General features: G+C 39.8%; 1 protein-coding gene across 8 annotated transcripts in view; it reads left to right on the top strand.

The window, feature by feature from the left end:
* PCNX1 (pecanex 1) overlaps window positions 1-21,781 on the top strand; it is a 128,212-nt gene that overhangs the window by 62,157 nt on the left and 44,274 nt on the right. For 3 of the 8 annotated variants that reach the window (XM_056546967.1, XM_056546961.1, XM_056546960.1), the window contains exons 8-16: window positions 748-989; window positions 8,351-8,444; window positions 14,066-14,123; window positions 14,682-14,899; window positions 15,998-16,151; window positions 16,312-16,344; window positions 16,457-16,628; window positions 18,407-18,517; window positions 20,774-20,865. In XM_056546967.1, the coding sequence (XP_056402942.1) occupies window positions 748-989; window positions 8,351-8,444; window positions 14,066-14,123; window positions 14,682-14,899; window positions 15,998-16,151; window positions 16,312-16,344; window positions 16,457-16,628; window positions 18,407-18,517; window positions 20,774-20,865 (1,174 nt within the window). The remainder of the gene's footprint in view (window positions 1-747; window positions 990-8,350; window positions 8,445-14,065; window positions 14,124-14,681; window positions 14,900-15,997; window positions 16,152-16,311; window positions 16,345-16,456; window positions 16,629-18,406; window positions 18,518-20,773; window positions 20,866-21,781) is intronic. The other 5 variants (XM_056546969.1, XM_056546965.1, XM_056546964.1 and 2 more) reach the window with 4 other exon arrangements.

The raw sequence follows: 21,781 nt of genomic DNA, 5'->3' as shown, positions 1-21,781 counted from the left end.
ATTGGTTGTGTGGGCAGTTTCTTGTGCCACACCAACCCTAGGTGCTGCATGATTTGGCTCAATGAGGCGAAGGAAGACGAGTAAAGATTGTTTTTCTATTTATTAAGGAAAAAAAAAAATACTGGCCAGAATATTTCTTAAAATTTATCAACAGAAATTCTGCACACTTTTTATGGATTTTCCACTTTTTGCCACTTGTGACTGTGCCGTGACAGAACATCCAATGCAGATGTAAAGCCTTAGCTTAGCTTTTTTTCAGTACAAGGTTTTTTTTTTTTTTAGTCTCTGGTTGTAAACAATGAAGCTTGCCTCCACAGGCTGGAAGCTTAGAAATTGGGAAATAGATGAAAAAAATTGACTAATCCGTTCTTTAAAATAAAACTTGAAAGGGTGCATTCACACATACCATTTATGCTGTCTTTATTTCTTTTTTTACTATTATTTACACAGTGTCAAGTTTGCAACAAATGACGTGTGTGAATGTACCCTTATACAGTAGGAGAACAATCTTATCGGTGTCATTGTAGGATAGAACAAGTACCTTTTTAACTTTCTTTATTTATTTATTTTATTTTTTTGTTTTACATTTACCTTTTTTTTGCATTTTCCTCTCCTCTTTAACTATCCACATTGCAGAATTGGTTTGGTTATGACAGCATCCATACGTTTTCATAGTAATGTTAGGAACTGGTCAGGTCTTGTTTCACTTCCCCCTTTAATGTCTACCCAATGACTGTTTTCTTGTAGCCTTCAAGATGGTCATCAAGGCCAGCAGCCATCAACACAGGTCAAAGTCCAGTCCCGCCCCCCTTCCCAGGCTGCAGTGCTCAGCGCTAGCGCCTCCTTGCTGGTGAGAAATGGGAGTGTCCACTTAGAGGCATCACATGACAATGCATCTGCCGTAGGCAATAGCAGTTTGCACGATGAACTTGGTATGCAGGCCTTATGTAACCTTGGGGACATGGAAGTTTTAATGCAGCACATTTTGGGTAATGATGCCGTTCACTTCTATTCTTTTTCCATTCCAGAACCCTGTGTGAATGTGGAGATGTGAAGATTTTCTGGTTGATGACATTTTAACATTTTACATTTTTTTTATGATTAGTATTATTTGTAATAAACTTACCGATGACCTCTCTCCTGACAGCTCACTGAACATACGTGGGACTCTACCACCATACACAATGGGGATCATGTATAAAGGTGTAGTGAACATGATGCTTCAGTGCCATAACTCATAAGGGTAGGGTCACATGTGCCGTATCTTGCTGTCTATTTGCTGCTGCGTATCTTCCTACCTGTACAAGAAGGGTTTATACTGTTCTCAAGTGAGGTCCCTGTAGGTGTATGAATTGTTTTCAAAAAGGATCCTGTCTTTGAGGTAGAATATATACATGTGGTGAGTATCCAATCAGTAAGCTCTGGAGATTTAGTGTGTAAAACAAAGTGTTTATTTCCCGGGATAAAACAATGCAATTTTTATAAAATCTTATTAAACTCACTATGAGCTAGCTGCAGGGCCCGTGCAGGTTACCTCCATAGTGGGGCTTTAAAAAAAATGAAATATATATATATAATAATATATATATATTTTTTTAATATTAATATTAAATATTTTTTATATTTTTAAATATGTATATACCGTATATGGGGTGTGTGTGTGTATGTGTATATAGCAAAGGAAGCAGCACAACCAAAGTGTCCCAATGGAGCGGTTGCAAGCGGGCCCTGTCGCAGCCCTGGTCACTGGCAGCAGTAGTAGGTACACGAAATAAAGTTGTCCCACAGCACTCCAAAAAGTGGAAAAATCAATGTGATATTTATTTCCTCGTGGAAAAGATGCAACGTCTCGACTGTCTGCACAGTCTTTATCAAGCATGATGCTTTATAAAGACACTGCAGACTGTCGAAGCGTTGCATCTTTTGCATTTTTCCACTTATTAGAGTTCTGTGGGACAACTTTATTTCATATATGTATGTATGTATGTGTATATATATATATTATATATGTGTGTGTGTGTATGTGTGTATATATATATATATATGTGTGTGTTTTATATTTTTATATATATATATATATATATATATATATATATATATTATATATAGTGTGTGTGATAGATAGAGATATATATATATATATATATATATATATATATATATATATATATATAATATATATATTTATATATACGGGGTCAGTACTTTCCTCAGGGAGAGGACACCTCTTCAGGTTTAACAGAGATTCAGGTTAGGCCAATTAGCACTCCGCAGGCATTCTGGGTAGGGGAATATGCAAAGCAGCTCATTACATCACCTTTTCAGGTAGTGTTCCCTGGTATCAGCTTGGCTCCTGTTAAGGAATATAAAAAGCTGATCGGGATTTATGCCAAGCCAGACTACTCCCCAAAAGGGAAGTTTCTACCCATCTGCAAAATGAGCCTCTTTGTGTATATGTGTATATATATATATATATATATATATATATATATATGTATATATGTGTGTGTGTGTGTGGACATATATATATATATTCGGTCTATCACACACAATGTAATATTTGAGCTACCTATACTCCTCTACTATGTCTTTTCCTACCTATTGAATCCTACTGCAGAAAATATTCAGTAAAATATGGCATGTGTGACCCCACCCTAATATAATGGTGCATTACCATTTCCTAAAGTGATAGAACCATACTATAACTGGTGCTTGTCTGATCTAGGACTCTCACCAATTGTAAGAATGAGAAGAGCGCACCACTGGTATTTATCCCTGTACAGTAGCTGTTTTTGCCAACGGGCTGTGAAGCAGTTTTTCCCAACCAGGGTGCCTCCAGCTATTGCAAAACTACAACTCCCAGCATGCCCGGACAGCCAAAGGCTGTCCGGGCATGCTGGGAGTTGCAGTTTTGCAACAGCTGGAGGCACCCTGGTTGGGAAACACTGGGATAAGGGATTAATGTGTGATCAGTCTTCTGCAACACCCCTGTGAGAATTGGGGGTCCCGAGTTTTCCATTGGAAAGGCGCAGTGGTCACACGCTCCGTTCATGTTTGGTGGGGGAGATTGCTAAGCACTGTACTGTTATCTTCTGCCCTAGACAATGAATGGAGCAGTAGTGCGGACGTGTGACCCCGACTTTTTTAAATCAAGAGACTTTGGACCCCCTTATGTTCGCAAGGTCTGTGGATAGGACTTAATGGTGGCACAGCCCCTATAATCTTACAAAAGAAAAAATAATACAAAATGTTTTAACAGTACATAGGGGGAGATGTATCAAAACCTGTCCAGAGGAAAAGTTACCCACTTGCCCATAGCAACCAATCAGATCGCTACTTTCATTTTTAACAAGGCCTCTGCAAAATGAAAGAAGAGATCTGATTGGTTGCTATGGGCAACTGGGCAACATTTCCTTTACACAGGTTTTGATAAATCTCCCCCTATATAGTGTGTAGGTCATCTTATAGGTCCCTGTAGGTGCTGTGTCCGCACTGGAGATACAGATTCGCAACATTTTCATACTAAAAGATTTTTTTTTTTTACTTTTATACATGACCCCTATTTAGTTTCACTATTAAATTTGCTTTTCAGGTACCTTTTTGTATATTCTCTCCAAAGTTTTAAATCGATTGCTGACATATTTTATTTCTACAGCATTTTTTACGAGGACTGACTGCGCATTTTGATATGAGAGATTTGGATTTACTTTTTGTTGTTAACCATTTATATATATTTTTTTTTTTATAGACTTTTAGTTTGCAGGTTCTTCTTATTCTATTACATAGTCTAACTTTGTTTTTTTGTATTCTGTTTTACCATTTGTTGGTTATTTTAATCTTTCCTTTTAATGCCATCATTTCTCCTCGGAGTAAAACATGTCTACTTTACGTCTTCTGTTCGTGCTTGTTTCATGTCTTGCTAACTATGTTGGTGCCATATAAACATTTGCTGAATGTGTTTTAATCTATAAATCACTTTAACGAATAGATAAATCTGGTTGGGGAAACGGGAATGGAGTCTTAATTCTTTCTGTAAATCTGTATTTCTGTGATCCATTCTCTTTTTTGGATCCCATCTTTTTTCTAAACTGTCTAGAACACATTTTTATATACACAGTATGGATCATTCCTACTAACTTTAAAATGCATTTAAAGGGGTACTCCACTGGGAAACATATATATATTTTTTTAAATCAACTGGTGCCAGAAAGTTTAAACAGATTTGTAAATTACTTCTATTAAAAAAAAAAAAAAAAAAAAAAAAAAATCTTAATCCTTCCAGTACTTATCAGCTGCTGTTATGATCCACGGGAAGTTCTTTTCTTTTTGAATTTCCTTTCTGTCTGACCACAGTGCTCTCTGCTGACTGTGTCTGTGTCAGGAACTGTCTAGAGTAGGAGCAAATCCCCATAGAAAACCTATGCTGCTCAGTTCCTGACACGGACAGAGGTGTCAGCAGAGAGCACTGTGGTCAGACACAGAAAGGAAATGTAAAGAGAAAAGAAGAAATTTACAAATCGGTTTAACTTTCTGACACCAGCTAATAAAAAATAAATAAAGTTTGCCAATGGAGTACCCTTTTTAAGGTGAGATTAGGGCAGAAGAACTTTTGCTATCATGAGTCTAAAGATGGTCAGATTGCTATCTCTCCTGATCACCACATACAAAAGCGTGCTCAGTTCAGCTGTTCATGCATGCATTGTGTATGGGGAGATGGCACTTGCTAAATCCCTTTGGCAGCAGCATGTTTCATTGAGAACGAAAAGATCAGGTCGAAATTCCACATGCCTTACCCTACTTTATCCCTGACATGTGCCATTGTAGGATAGTAGTGAGGCCACCGTGTACATGAGATTAATGGCTGATCCTACCAAACTCGGTGGGTCGGCTGACTTTAAAGTGTTACTATTTCTAAAAAAAACTTTTCACTCATCCGAAGTTTAGATCAGTGCTGAGAACCCCACCAGTCTCTAGTTGACAGGCTTCATAGACCATAATGAAGCCAGTCTCCTGCATCGAGTGCCAAGCCAGGGAGCGGGCATCTCCCAGCGGTTTCTTGCTTTTGGCGGGGTCTCAGCGCTGATCAAAAATTTTTACATGGCGCATCAAATTATTATTATTTTTTTAAATGATAGTAATGCTTTATTTATGTGGCCTGCTTAACCCTAATGCAAGGCAATGTCATTCTCACCCGTGATATGAAACTTGGCTAAAGAACAGCTTGGCTAAAGTATGTTGACTTTATGTGCAACACCGCATCAGGTTTCTAAAGCCCTAAGGAAAAACATCTTGATGGACAGTTTTAGATCCCCTTTTTTATAATGTTATGACATTTTCTTACATACTTTCCATCCAAATTTCTCACAGTTTTTTAAGTTTTGTTTGCTGTCAGTTTGCATTCAGAACTTAAAGGGGTACTCCGCTGCTCAGCGTTTGGAACAGAATGTGCCGAATGATTAGATCTGGCGCCGGGAGCTCGTGACATTATAGCCCCGCCCCTCATGACGTCACGTCCCGCCCCCTCAAGGCAAGTCTATAGGAGGGGATGTGACAGCCCGTCACGCCACCTCCCATAGACTTGCATTGAGTCGGCGGGGTGTGACATCATGAGGGGCGGGGCTATAACGTCACGAGCTCCCGGTGCCGGATCTAAGCATTCGGAACATTTTGTTCCAAACGCTGAGCAGCGGAGTACCATTTTAAAGGGGTACTCCGGTGCTAAGACATCTTATCCCCTATCCTTTGGATAGGGGATAAGATGCCTGATCGCGGGACCCCCGCGATCAGGCATCTTATCCCTTATCCAAAGGATAGAGGATAAGATGTCTTAGCGCCGTAGTACACCTTTTAAGATCCTACTTTTAAAATGCTGCTTGGAAAGCGTTCACACTGCGTTATTGCTGTCCGTTTAGCATATTTGTTCTATAGGAAAATAAAACCAATATGTTAACGCATGCTAAAAACTGATGCTGCTTTATGCCGAACCACATAATCTGATTCCCATTGACTTACATTATACATTATTTTTGGCATACACAGTAACCTGGTTGGCTACGTTTTGCATGCAGCAAAATTAAACAGACTGGGGCGGAAACAGTGAAACGGAGAAACCAGCCGATCTCACACATAAGCTTCACACATTAGTTTTGCTGAAGTTTTTCTCCAAATATAAAAAAAACTGGTTACAAATGTAGCTAAAAAAAAGTAAAAACTTTTTCGTTAAAGCTATGAAAAAGGCTTAAAATTACTGTATAAAATTGAGTTTTCAAATATTTGCAGACCTATTCGGTGTATGAAGGAGATCTTAAAGGGGTGTTCCAGGAAAAAAACTTTATATATATATATATATATATATATATATATATATATATATATATATATATATATATATATAATAATCAACTGGCTCCAGAAAGTTCAACAGATTTGTAAATTACTTCTATTAAAAAATCTTAATCCTTTCAATAATTATCAGCTGCTGAAGTTGCGTTGTTGTTTTCTGTCTGGCAACAGTGCTCTCTGCTGACATCTCTGCTGGTCTCGGGAACTACACAGAGTAGAAGAGGTTTGCTATGGGAATTTGCCTCTAAACTGGGTGGTTCCCGAGACAGGTGTCATCAGAGAGCACTTAGACAGAAAAGAACAACTCAACTTCAGAAGCTCATAAGTACTGAAAGGATGAAGATTTTTTAATAGAAGTAATTTACAAATCTGTTTAACTTTCTGGAGCCAGTAGATATATATATATATATATATATATATATATATATATATATATATAAATAAATTCCTGGGTAACCCTTTTTAAAGCCTTATACTGTCATTTAAATATCTTAGGGTGCCCTGATCACCCTCAGCTGTTTCATGAAATCTAATTTTTTGGGGTTGACCACAGGTCCTCTTTAAATAGTAGCTTTCCAGCTATTTTTGTTTATTTTATTTATTTATTCATTCATTCATTCATTCACTTTGTTGTTTTAAAATAAAATATTTGTGGCATCCCACAGATCTTGGATATGGTGAGGAGCTGACACACAAAGTATATTAGAAAATTGCACAAATTAATATTGCCCTGCCATTGCACTATACATTTGCCCTACCATTTTGTCCTCTTACATCCTATTAACCTTTAGTGAATCCTAATTCACGTATTCCCTACTTAACACTCCATAAAGATCACCTTAGTTTGAGTAATCCGTAATATTTTCTATTTCCTCCTTTTACCTTCTGCTTTTTGTCTTCTTGTGTGATTTTTTTCGCTGTGTAATTGAAGTGTGTGGTGTTGAATGGTGATCCTGGAAAGGTTAAAGGGGTATTCCAGGCAAAAACTTTTTTTTTGTATATCAACTGGCTCCGGAAAGTTAAACAGATTTGTAAATTACTTCTATTAAAAAATCTTAATCCTTCCAATAGTTATCAGCTTCTGAAGTTTTCTGTCTAACTGCTCAATGATGATGTCACGTCCCGGGAGCTGTGCATGATGGGAGAATATCCCCATCGGAGCTGGACAGCTCCCGGGACGTGAGTCATCAGAAGGCAGTTAGACAGAAAACAGCAACTCAACTTCAGAAGCTAATAACTATTGGAAGGATTAAGATTTTTTAATAGAAGTAATTTACAAATCTGTTTAACTTTCCGGAGCCAGTTGAGATAGATAGATATATATATATATATATATATATATATATATATAAATATATATAAATATATATATATAAATATATATATATATATAAATATATATAATATAATATATATAATATATATAATATAATATATATAATATAATATATATAATATAATATAATATAATATAATATAAAAAGTTTTTGCCTGGAACACCCCTTTAAGAGTGACTCTGTTCCTTCCTCACGTTGTAAGACTTCAATGCTGATATTCTTTGTTGATGTTTTTACGTGTAAAGGTGCCCACACTCACAAAGACTATTTTAATTTTTTTGGGATATTATAAATGTTTAAGAATTTTATAGAAAATAATGTTGCATAAAAAGCCTTCTTGCAGTTTTTTTGTGCTGCGTTTTTTTTTTTTGCCATGGAAAGTGATCGGAACCCTGTTTTATCAGTGTTTTGCTTGGTTGTACAGCAACTCTGTCATACATTGGCCCCAACGCAGCACTGCAGCCATGCGTTTGTGATGCGATCCTAAATTGGAATATTTAGCTTGTCTTTTGGATTTGTGTCTGAACAGCTTTGTGTCTGAGGGCATCTTTTTTAGCATAACATAAGGTGGGAAAAATGCATTAATGTTATTATCAACATAAATCCTGTGTTCACTTGTGTAAAGTTGTTTAACCAGTCCTGTGTTCTCTTATTTTCTCCATCACCTCCAGGTAAATTCACCCCATCACTCTATGAAACTGGTGGCTGTGACATGTCGCTGGTGAACTTTGAGCCAGCTGCAAGAAGAACATCCAATAACCTCTGGTTGGTGTTAAAACATAACATATCATACAGAAGTTCTATCAGTCTGTCTATTTAAAGGGGTATTCCCATCTGGGACATTTTTGTCATGTGTACAGGATATGCCATAAATGTCAGACAGATTGGGATCCAGACCTACCTTGCCTGTGGTCTCAGATTGGAAAACCTTTTCAATTACTTAATGAAATGTAAATAGAAATTAAAGGGTACCTCTCATCAAATAAACTTTTTTTGATATATTTTAGATTAATGAATGTTGAATAACTTTCCAATAGCATGTTAATGAAAAATATGCTTCTTTTTATTGTATTTTTCCCGTTCAGTCCTGTCAGCAAGCATTTCTGACTCATGCTGGAGTCCTAAACACTCAGAGCGGCCAGCCTGCTTTGTTCACAGCCAAACAGGCTGTGAACAAAGCAGGCTGGCAGCTCTGAGTGTTCTCCTTTGTGAACAAAGCAGACTGGCAGCTCGTAGTGTTTAGGACTCCAGCATGAGTCTGAAATGCTTGCTGCCAGGACTGGTAGGGAGACCCCTAGTGGTCATTTCTTCAAAGTGGAAAATTAAATAGAAAGAAGCATATTGTTTAATAACATGCAATTGTAAAGTTATTCTGCATACATTAATCTATAATATATCAAAAGTTTTTTTTGATGAGAGGCACCCTTTAAACTGTCTCATCATGGACATTTGGGTGAACGATCTGTATGTTTTCAAAAAGTGGCATAGTTCAGTGTTTCCCAACCAGGCATGCTGGGAGTTGTAGTTTTGCAACATCTGGAGGCACCCTGGTTGGGAAACACTGGCATAGTTAACTCTTCACTATATGAGCCAGCTGTGTGACCACTGGAAACAGCATTTGACCGCTAAGCGGTCACTAAGACCCTAAATTTCCCACCCAATATAAAACTTAACGTTTAATGAGCCAAGATTAAAATAACCTCACACCCTCACGGGCGGGCGGGCAATGTGTTAGATTTTTAGATTTTTAATTGTCTCACACTATAGACTGTGGACTGCAGCCACAGTCTAATTTTTCAATTCACTTCTATAGCATGCAGTGTCATGCCAATCAATGCACTATGGATCAATATGTGTGAGGTTATTTTAATCTTGGCTCATTAAACGTTAAGTTTTATATTGGGTGGGAAATTTAGGGTCTTAGTGACCGCTTAGCGGTCAAATGTTAATAATATTGGATTTACCCTCCACTCATAGGTCCCTCCTGTTGCATCACTGGAAACAGCAGACACGTAAGGACACAAAGTGTTACTATTCTTTCCTAGTGCTGCTCCCACTACGCTCTAATGATCAGTGTGGGTGACAGCATTTGGACCCCTGCCGTTAAAGCATTTGAGGGCATCTATGAAACAACCCTAAAATCTGGCCCTACATTGCAGATAGCTGTTTGGCAGACAGCAGTCTCTTTAGGTCTCCACATGCACACCTGAGCATGCATGTATCCTGATTATCTTCCTGAAAACAAAAGGATCATACATGTTATAATCCAGCATGCCGACCATTTTCTCACCCAGCTCATCTGTGGACAGAAGAGAGAGGCGAGGAGCCCCTATACACATCCGGTGATTGGCTTATCCCTCCAAAATCTGGTTAAGCTGACCTTAATCTAATGGCCAAGTAAACAAACATTTTCTTAATTCCTACATCGGAATACTGTAGAGTCTTCAGTGTAAAGAACTTATGTTTCTGCATGTGATTAAAGCTGCTCCATTCACCTCTATGAACCAGATAAAGATAACAGAGTGAAGCCCAGTGCTTGGACCCCCATCCCCTATCCTGTGGATTATTTATATTCACGAGAAAGTAGTGCAGCATCTGCTGCAGTTTTGATGCAGTGTTGAGTCATTTACTTACACTGCAGCAGATCCTCTGTGTGACTGTACCTTAACCCCTTAACGACAATTGATTTAAATGTACGTCATGGTGCATTGGTACTTAACACACCTTGACATACATTTACGCGCCGTCATGACCGCGGGCACCAGACCGGTGCTCGCGTCATGCACGGCAGGTCCCGGCTGCTATCAGCAGCCAGGGACCTGCCGGTAATGGCGAACATCCGCAATCGCGCTGATGTTTGCCACTTACCCCTCTGATGCCGTGATCAATACAGATCATGGCATCTGCCACAGTGCGGTACTTTAAGTGGATGATGGCAACGCCCGCAGCGCTGCCTCCGGCCATCTCCTGGGGTCTTCTGCTCTGGTCTGAGATCGAGCAGGCCAGAGCAGAAGACGACCGATAACACTGATCAGTGCTATGCCTATGCATAGCAGTGAACAGTATTAGCAGTCGAATGATTGTTATAAATAGACCCTTATGTGGACATAAAAAGTGTAAAAAAAAAAATAAATAAAATAAAAGTTAAAAATACCCTCCCCCAATAAAAATGTTAATTGTCCCTTTTTTTCCCAGTTTACCCCCAAAAAGCATAAGAAAAAAAAATTAACATATTTGGTATTACCGCATGCGCCAATGTCCGAACTATCAAAATATAATGATCCCGTACGGTGAACGACGTAAACGTAAAAAAATAAAGTTGAAAAATGCTGCTTTTTGTCACATTTTCTAAAAATGTTTTACGTGATTTCAAAGTTTCATATACGCAAATGTGCTATTGATAAAAAGTACAGATCACGGCACAAAAAAATGAGCCCTCATACAGCCCCGTATACGGAAAAGTGAAAGTTATAGGGGGTCAAAATAGGGCGATTTTAAACATACTGATTGTACTAAAACTTTAATATTTTTTAAAAGCAGTACAATAATAGAAAAGTGTGTAAAGATGGGTATAATTTTAATCGTATTGATTAGAAGAAAACATATCATTTTTACCGTAGTGTGTACAGTGTGAAAACGAAACCCTCCAAAATTTGCTACATTGTGGTTTTTATTTAAATTTCCTCACAAAAAATGTTTTTTGGGGTTCACGGTACATTTTATGGTAAAATGAGGAGTCATTACAAATTACAATTAGTCATGCAAAAATAAAGTCCTCATATGGGCCTGGGGCTGGTAATATAAAAGAGTTATGGATATTAGAAGGCGAGGAAAAAACGAAAACGCAAAAATATTGGCCTGGTCCTTAAGGTCAAAATGGGCTTGGTCCTTAAGGGGTTAAGGACCCATTAACACGGTAGCAGAAATACATCGTAAAAATGACTGCGCATGTCTGAGCAGTCCTAGCACTGACTGATTCAGTTGCACCTGCCGCACACAAAATATCACTTCTGGGCGTATAGTTTGCTGTGCAGTTCTACCCTAAACCAGCAGGATTGGTCCTAACTAGAGATGAGCGAACTTACAGTAAATTCGATTCGTCACGAACTTCTCGGCTCGGCAGTTGATGACTTATCCTGCCTAAATTAGTTCAGCTTTCAGGTGCTCCGGTGGGCTGGAAAAGGTGGATACAGTCCTAGGAGACTCTTTCCTAGGACTGTATCCACCTTTTCCAGCCCACCGGAGCACCGGAAAGCTGAACTAATTTATGAAGGAAAAGTCATCAACTGCCGAGCTGAGAAGTTCGTGACGAATCAAATTTACTGTAAGTTCGCTCATCTCTAGTCCTAACTAGAGGCTGCAACTCTGTATTGTGTTTTTTGTACTGATCAAATGTATCTACAAAGTTACTCAAATTGTTACGTTGATTAGTCCCGTATGTTGATTGTTTCAAGAGGTTATACCCTATAGAATTGAAATTCCCTGTAAATGTATACAGACCTATGGTTAAAAAAAGTATACATTTATCTCTGCACTCTTCTTCAGCAGTAAACCAAGGATAACAGGCAGATATTTGCCGGTAACTAGAGCTCTATCTCCTCTCAGCTTATCAGTTTTATCTCAGTATATTTGATTGCAGAAGAGCAAAGTTCTCCATGTCCTTTTACATCTCATCTAGATCAGTTATGTAATGCAACTGTAGAAAAATTTAAAGGGGCATTCCCATCTTATAAATCCACCACTTTTTATTGGTGCTGGTCCAATCCATGCGAACTCCCTCTAATCAAGTGATGGGATCACAGTGACTTTTAGTTCCGAACGCTGGGTGCTGGCTTTGGGGGTCGCCATGCTCCATTATGACATCTTTGGATAGGGGATAAGATGTCTTAGCGCCGGAGTACCCCTTTAACCCCTTAAGGACTCAGCCCATTTTGGCCTTAAGGACAATTTAATTTTTACGTTTTCATTTTTTCCTCCTCGCCTTCTAAAAATCATAACTCTTTTATATTTTCATCCACAGACTAGTATGAGGGCTTGTTTTTTGCGCGACCAGTTGTCCTTTGTAATGACATCACTCATTATATCATAAAATGTATGGCGCAACCAAAAAACACTATTTTTGTGGGGAAATTAAAACGAAAAACGCAATTTTGCTAATTTTGGAAGGTTTTGTTTTCACGCCGTACAATTTATGGTAAAAGTGACGCGTGTTCTTTATTCTGAGGGTCAATACGATTAAAATGATACCCATTATTATATACTTTTATATTATTGTTGCGCTTAAAAAAAATCACAAACTTTTTAACCAAATTAGTACGTTTATAATCCCTTTATTTTGATGACCTCTAACTTTTTTATTTTTCCGTATAAGCGGCGGTATGAGGGCTTATTTTTTGCGCCATGATCTGTACTTTTTTTTGATACCACATTTGCATATAAAAAGCTTTTAATACATTTTTTATAATTTTTTTTTTTATAAAATGTATTAAAAAAGTAGGAATTTTGGACTTTTTTTTAATTTTTTTTCGTTCACGCCATTCACCGTACGGGATCATTAACATTTTATTTTAATAGTTCGGACATTTACGCACGCGGCGATACCAAATATGTCTATAAAAAAAAATTTTTACGCTTTTTGGGGGTAAAATAGGAAAAAACGGACGTTTTACTTTTTTATTGGGGGAGGGGATTTTTCACTTTTTTTTTTACTTTTACTTTTACATTTTTTTAAATTTTTTTTTACACTTGAATAGTCCCCATAGGGGACTATTCATAGCAATACCATGATTGCTAATACTGATCTGTTCTATGTATAGGACATAGAACAGATCAGTATTATCGGTCATCTCCTGCTCTGGTCTGCTCGATCACAGACCAGAGCAGGAGACGCCGGGAGCCGCACGGAGGAAGGTGAGGGGACCTCCGTGTGGCGTTATGAATGATCGGATCCCCGCAGCAGCGCTGCGGGCGATCCGATCGTTCATTTAAATCGCGAACCGCCGCAGATGCCGGGATCTGTATTGATCCCGGCACCTGAGGGGTTAATGGCGGACGCCCGCGAGATCGCGGGCGTCGGCCATTGCCGGCGGGTCCCTGGCTGCGATCAGCAGCCGGGATCAGCCGCGCATGACACGGGCATCGCTCCGATGCCCGCGGTTATGCTTAGGACGTAAATGTACGTCCTGGTGCGTTAAGTACCACCTCACCAGGACGTACATTTACGTCCTGCGTCCTTAAGGGGTTAAAGACAGGGGCCCGGTATCTTAGTACATCGTTGATGCTTAATTTATTATGTAATGTGTGCTGTATTGATTATTTTTTCATATTCAGTATATTAATAATAGTAAATTATTGTCACAATTGACTTTTTTGTGTTTCTTTTACAGTGACACAGATTCCCATGTATCAAGTTCTACCTCAGTTCGATTCTACCCACACGATCTAGTAAGATTATTTTCATTTTGCTCCCCCCAATTCTATTATCCTGGATGTAAAAATATTTCCTGGGTCTTCTTTACAACCTTGTCATCCTCTGTTCCGTGCCCTATGGCCCAGACTCTTGTGCACGTTAGAAGACACTTGCTTTTAGTTCTAGCAGGGTAACCCTGTTCTCCGTCTTGTATATTTATACTTTCCGAGCTTCCTGCTTAATGGTTGAAACCGACGATCGCTGGAGCCAGAACAGATGATTTACGATGACAAAACATTGTTTGCTGTGAGCGCAAATAAGACATAACAAAGGCCATGAATTATTTACACACAATCATTTTAGTCCTATTTAACAATGTGCACTGGTAAATGGAAAATGCTTTTCCCTGGCAAAGATTTATATGGTGCAATAAAATAGACACTCCAAGGAAATTTCTTCTGGCCTTACTGTTTAAAGTGAAAGCAGAAATATCTTTCCTTGTTTGGTGCCAGTCTAGCTAATATTGTATTAATAGTCGTCTTATGTCTTTATGAAGTTGCATCATGAGGTGTCTCCTCCTAACTCTCTGGTAGCTCTCTCTTCCTCAGATTCGATTAAACCGGCTGCTGACCATAGACACAGATTTGCTAGAGCAGCCAGATATTGACCTAAGCCCTGACCTGCAGGACCAGATGCAGCCCCAGGAGCAGGCATCCCACAAAGTGAAACACTACTACCGCTTCTGGGTTCTGCCCAATCTCTGGGTTGGCATCAATTTTGACAGGTTGACACTCTTGGCCTTGTTTGACAGGTAAAGACAGCAAGTGGTACATGTTACTTTACTTGTAATTTTATTTTTATTTTTTTGCACTTTTTTTTTTTATAATGAAGACTGATTATAAAGGGGTACTCCGGCCCGAAGACATCTCATCCCATATCCAAAGGATAGGGGATAAGATGTCTGACCGCTGGGGCCCCCGCAATCTTGCATTCACTACCCACCTCGGGGAGCTGCACGCCGCGCTGCCAGCTCGGAATCTGCCGCGTGACGACCACGGGAGTATAGGAGTATAGTGACGTCACGAATCCACCCCCGTGTGACGTCACACCCTGCCCCCGCTATGCAAGTCTATGGGAGGGGGCATGACTGCCGTCATGCCCCCTCCCATAGACTTGCATAGCGCGGGGCGGGGCGTGACGTCACAATACTCCGGCCCCGTGGTAGTCAGGATTAGAGATGAGCGAACTTACAGTAAATTCGATTCGTCACGAACTTCTCGGCTCGGCAGTTGATGACTTATCCTGCATAAATTAGTTCAGCTTTCCGGTGCTCCGGTGGGCTGGAAAAGGTGGATACAGTCCTAGGAAAGAGTCTCCTAGGACTGTATCCACCTTTTCCAGCCCACCGGAGCACCTGAAAGCTGAACTCATTTATGCAGGATAAGTCATCAACTGCCGAGCCGAGAAGTTCTTGACGAATCGAATTTACTGTAAGTTTGCTCATCTCTAGTCATGATACTCCGGCCCCATGGTCATCACATGGCAGATTCTGCGCTGGCAGCGCGGCGTGCAGCTCCCCGAGGTGGGTGCTGAATGCAAGATTGCGGGGGTCCCTAGCGGCGGGACCCTTGGGGTAAGACATCTTAGGGCCGGAGTACCCCTTTAAGCAAAATATTAGGGTTGATACAAATTTTTATTATAATTTTAATTAAGATGTGAAAATGCAATTTACTGTTAACGGCATTTTGTGTAATTGCGTTTTGTTAAAATTGAGTTGTGCTCAGTCAAAAGGAGGTAAAAAGTGAACTGCTTCTGATTGTGATGTTGTTTCATTCCCAAATTAATATAATACGTATAATGTAGTAATACTAATCTTTTGAGGTACTAACGTGCCATAAATCCTTTTCAGGAATAGAGAGATCCTAGAAAATGTCCTGTCTATCATCCTTGCAATTCTCGTTGCCTTTTTGGGCTCCATTCTTCTCACAGAAGGCTTCTTCAAAGATATCTGGGTCTTCCAGTTTTGTCTTGTTATTGCCAGCTGTCAGTACTCCCTTCTCAAGGTGAGCCTATAACTTGAATCCCATTGAGCAGTCATCGTCTACTTGACCTTGTGGTCATTTTGTGCAAGATAGCTACATATTTCTCCTGAGCCACTGGTTGGGAAACACCACATAAAGTGATTAAGATTAAAAATCTACATTTGTTTTCTCTTTATTATAGAGTGTTCAACCTGATTCTTCTTCACCTAGACATGTAAGTATTCAGTTTTAAGACAAAAAAATAAGAATAAATAATAGACACAATGTTATGCCACTGTGGTTCTTATTCCTAGCATGACAAAAGTATATGTAATTGTTTATTTCAGGGCCATAACCGTATCATAGCCTATAGTAGGCCTGTTTACTTCTGTGCCTGTTGTGGCCTTATTTGGTTACTGGACTATGGAAGCAAAAACCTGTCTGCCACCAAATACAAATTATATGGAATGGCCTTCACCAATCCTGTGCTCCTCATCTCAGCAAGGGACTTAGTTATTGGTAAGTGTGTCTTACGTTACCTTACCAGTCATTTGATGTTTAGAGCATTAGGTTCTGTTCACACTGATTTAAAGTAATGACAAATCCTTCCAATAAACCATGGGGGACATTTATCATTGTTGCTTTGGTGAGCGAGTTCTGTAGTCATTTTTTTGCCTTGGTTTTGCCGTTGTGTGACATATTTATCATACTATCACGGGGTTGATGAATTTGGCTCACATTAGCATAAAAACAATAAATCATTTTGGAATACCATTTTATTAGCACACATAAGCATAAAAAAAAGTATATTTGTTTATTACATTTTTGTAACCACAATTTTCCACCTAAATGTACTAACCCATTCTTTTGTGTTTTTTTTTTCTCATCTCAGATCCGTGTATGCAGAAGACTACTTCGGATTCAGTGGACTACGATGACCAGCGGTTTTATGGTTTAATAATAAAAATAAAAAAATGTTTAACTAGGGCTTGTGGGGGAAGAGCCGATACTAACAGGCCTGGAGTGTCAAAAATGTTGCTCCTGGACCTAGGAGGTAACAGGCTGGCGATTTTTTTTTTTTTTGGCTGAGGAGGGAGTAACAATGGTCCTCGCCCACCCTGGTAAGGTCAGGCTATTGCTACTTGGTTGGTATCTGGCTGAGAATAAAAAACAGGTGGAACTCTATTTTTTTTATAAAAAAAAACTCATTGGGTACCCCGTATTTTCATTCTCGGCCAGATATCAACCTAGCAGCAACAGCCTGATATTACCAGGATGGGCGAGGACCATTATTACTGGCCCTCCCCAGCCTAAATAATGCCAGCTTGTTACCACCTATGCTCAGGAGCGCCATTTTTGACGCTTTGGGCCTGTTGGTACCGGCTCTTCCCGGTACCCCTGTCTCGGTTGTTATGAGGGTAATAATTGGGGGTTAGCGCTAGTTGTTTTTGGGGCTAACACTAAGCCCCGACTTAGTAATGGACCCGGTCTATAAGACGGCCTCCACTACTGAGCCTGTAAAGTAAATTTTTAAAAACACAACACGTTTAAAAAACTTTTATTTAAAAAAAACTCTGGCAATCGACGTAGTCCACCGAATCCGAAGTAGTCCACAGGATACATGGATCTGAAATGAGAAGAAAAAACACGGAAAATAGGTTCGTACATTTATGGCGCTCTCCCCTGGAGAGAGGGCCCATAAAGCAGCGTGTACAAACAGGGAGCCTCCAGCTGTTGCTAAACTACAACCCCCCTCATTTCCAGACAGCCTTTGGCATGCTGGGAGTTCTAGTCATGCGACGGGGGGCTGGTGGGAGATGTGCAGGAGGGTAACAAGCAAGCCAGGGAAGCTTGTCACCCGCCAGCACATCTACTGCCCGCCCCGCACGACTACAACTCCCAGCGTGCCCCTTATAGTAAGGACATGCTGGAAGTTGTAGTCGTGCCGTGCGGGACATGTGCTAGGGGGGCGCCGCGGTGCAATACCTGTGCCAGCCCTTCTTTGTCATGGTTTTCTCTGCAGTGGTCTAGCAGAGATATTTGTATGTTGCTCTGACATTTAGGTCCTGTGCGTTGCTAAAACTTGCTTTAATAACACATGTAATGGCGAAGGTAGCTTTTTTTTTGGGGGGGGGGGGGGGGGGGGGTTGTTTTTTGTTTTTTTTTCTGCCACCAGACAATCCCTTTTAATTCAGTTACAGTGCTAATAATTGAAAGCTAGAACTAGTTGTAAAATACAATGCCTCTTATACATAACCGTGTGGATTTCCATATGTTTTCTTTTTTTCTTTTCACAGTGTTCACTCTATGTTTCCCAATTGTGTTTTTTATTGGTCTTCTGCCTCAGGTGAACACATTTGTTATGTACCTATGTGAACAAGTGGATATACATGTATTTGGTGGAAATGGTAAGAGCTGCTTTCTATGACAGTTATAAAGTTTAGTGTTATATACTTTAGAGGTTACCACATTATAGACAATCCCTTTCAGTGTACATCTCCCTGACCACTAAACTTCAGCATGTTTTCATGAAAACGTAGACTGATGTCAAACGTGCCAAATTTATCACTGAAGCTCCGTCCGATTGATAAATCTGATGCATCTGTAGACTGTCTAGGCCAGGCATAGGCAACCTTCAGCACTGCAGATGTTTTGGACTACATCTCCCATGATGCTTGGGTGCCAAAGGTTGCCTAAGCCTGGTCTAAGCTGTTTGCACTGTTGAGTTTTAGTTTACACCAACTATTACTTTTGCAGCTGGCAACATTTTTGGTGCATACAGCATAGTCAATGTCTTACTTGCTGTGCACTACCATTTAGGTACAGGTAGAGCCAGGATTCTGGCTTAGGGTACGTTAACGCTGCGGAATTCCGCACAGTGAACAGTACTATCAGTGTGAATGGGTCTTCCGCAAGACCCATTCACACTACAGAATTTCAGCGGCGGACGATTCCGCCCCTGAAATAGTTCTGTGCAAAGAAAGAACATGTTCATTCTTTGCGCAGAATTCCACGAGTACTGCATAGCCGTCAATGGTGACTGCACAGTGCCCAGCGGTCCTACCACCAAAGTATTTTTTGCGCCAGTGGAGATTCCGCAGTGTGAACATAACTTTATCAGGCATAGTAAAGGTATCCCCCCTAAGGATGGTTTAATATGAGTTCGATACAGATGCAAGACCCAGTCTGACCATGTGTATGATGACCTAAACTGACAGCTACCGGTAACATTATAAACATTAAGAAAGAACAATAAGTTAGGATTGCCCAAAATTAACACTGATTCCTTATTCAAAGGAGTTGGTCTTCCCTTGAAATGGAGCACAGGATGTGTTTATGCTGCTGTTACGTTCACTTTCTGTAGGAGAAGTCCCATTCTCATGATGACAAGGGATCACAGCAGTCAAACCAACCAACCCACCCCCTTATCGCCATCCTGTGGATACAGGATAAGGCTGGGTTCACACTACGTTTGTGCCATACTGTTTTTAATCCGTTTTTCTAAAGAAAACCGTATGGCAAAAAAACAGATGGAACAGTATGGAAAAAAAGTAAACCGTATGCGTTTTTAAACAATATACTGTTTTTAAAAGTGCATACAGTTCCGTCAGTTTTTTTTTTTTTTTTTTTTTTTTAAACATACGTTTTTGAAAATGTTGTCCATTTTTAATGGGAGGGGTCTTGGGTGGGGACTTTAGGATTCAAATGCGCATGTGCAAAGTAAAAACGTATACGTTTTCCCCGTATGGAACCGCATACATTCGCGTTTGCCATTGAAGTCCATGTTAAAAAAAAATGTATGCGGTTGCAGTACGGTTTTTAAACCGGAGACAAAACCGTGGTTGACCACGATTTTGTCTCCGGTTTAAAAACCGTACTGCAACCGCATACGTTTTTTTTTTAACATCGACATCAATGAGAAACGCACATGTATACGGTTCCATACGGGAAAAACGTATACGTTTTTACTTTGCAAATGCGCATTTGAATCCTAAAGTCCCCACCCAAGACCCCTCCCATTAAAAATGGAGAACATTTTCAAAAACGTATGTTTATTTTTTTTTTTTATAAAAACTGATGGAACTGTATGCACTTTTAAAAACAGTATATTGTTTAAAAACGCATACGGTTTACTTTTACCATACTGTTCCATCCGTTTTTTTTTTGCCATACGGTTTTCTTTAGAAAAAAACGGATTGAAAACAGTATGGTAAAAACGTAGTGTGAACCCAGCCTAAGCTTGGGTGATTGGACAACCTTTTTAAGACCCAAACAGACCCAGCGGCAAGGAGCACGACAATACAGCCGGTTACTTTCTCTGCTTGCAGGAAGTGGCTATGTTTGTCCAGGGATGGTCTGTATTGCAATCGCCACATGATGGTGAAACCTCAAGCATGGTCACTGGCTGTATGATGTTGTGGCGACATTGTGTGCCCATTGGACACCGCATTATGGGGGTGGTTTACCTGTTTGCAGTGATCACTATACAAGGCCAACACAGCCTGCCTCCTGCAAGGGAAAGTAACAGACTGTGTCATGGTGCACCGCAGGAAGCAACAGTTATCTGAACTTTTTACTGCATGGAATTCCCAGTGTTAGGTTTCAATAATTCTCATTGTTCTACAAATTGTTACTAAATTTCAACTCGTAATTTTATTTTTCAGCTACCACCAGCCTGCTTGCAGCACTTTACAGCTTTATTCGTAGCATTGTGGCAGTAGCTTTACTCTATGGACTGTGTTATGGTGCTCTTAAGGTAAGTAATTACAAAGCCATTAGGTATGGCAGTTAAAGATGAGTGAACTTACAGTAAATTCGATTTGTCACGAACTTCTCAGTTCCGGCGGTTGCTGACTTTTCCTGCATAAATTAGTTCAGCTTTCCGGTGGGCTGGAAAAGGTGGATACAGTCCTAGGAAAGAGTCTCCTAGGACTGTATCCACTTTTTCCAGCCCACGGGAGCACCTGAAAGCTGAACTAATTTATGCAGGATAAGTCATCAACTGCCGAGCCGAGAAGTTCGTGACGAATCGAATTTACTGTAAGTTCGCTTATCTCTAATGGCAGTCCACTACAGCATAGGAGAATGATTAGCAAACGGCTCAAAAAATAGTTTTGTGCAAATATACAGGGGTCCTATGATCAACTAGCGAATGCGTATCACCTGGACTACAGTTATAGAAATTTCGACTGATTTTAATGTTTTGTATTATTGTTTGCTTCAATATGTTCTCCTTATTTCATTCACTTTATTTAGTTAATCATAACCAAAACCTGTTCGCTTATTACAATGGAGTATATTATAAGCTAGACCAGTGGTCTCCAACTTGCGGACTTCCAGATGTTGCAAAACTACAAGTCCCAGCGTGCCCGGACAGCCGTTGGCTGTCCGGGCACGCTGGGAGTTGTAGTTTTGCAACATCCGAAGGCCCGCAGGTTGGAGACCACTGAGCTTGACCATTCCCCACCATATAAATTCAGCAAACCAAGATAACTGGGGTAAAACTAACAAGGATAAAACTTAACTTTTAATGCAAACTAATCTGATATAAACATATAACCCCGAAAAACAAGATATTTCAAGTGAAAGGTAACCCGCAGTCATAAATCCATAACCCGCAAGTGTCTTGTATCCACAAGTGGAGAATAATGCTCCACCCTCACAGATATCTT

The sequence above is a fragment of the Hyla sarda genome, chromosome 11 (assembly GCF_029499605.1).
Source record: "Hyla sarda isolate aHylSar1 chromosome 11, aHylSar1.hap1, whole genome shotgun sequence".
Taxonomy (NCBI): Eukaryota; Metazoa; Chordata; class Amphibia; order Anura; family Hylidae; genus Hyla; species Hyla sarda.
Note: the sequence above shows the minus strand (reverse complement) of the source record. Positions and strands in the feature narration are given on the sequence as shown.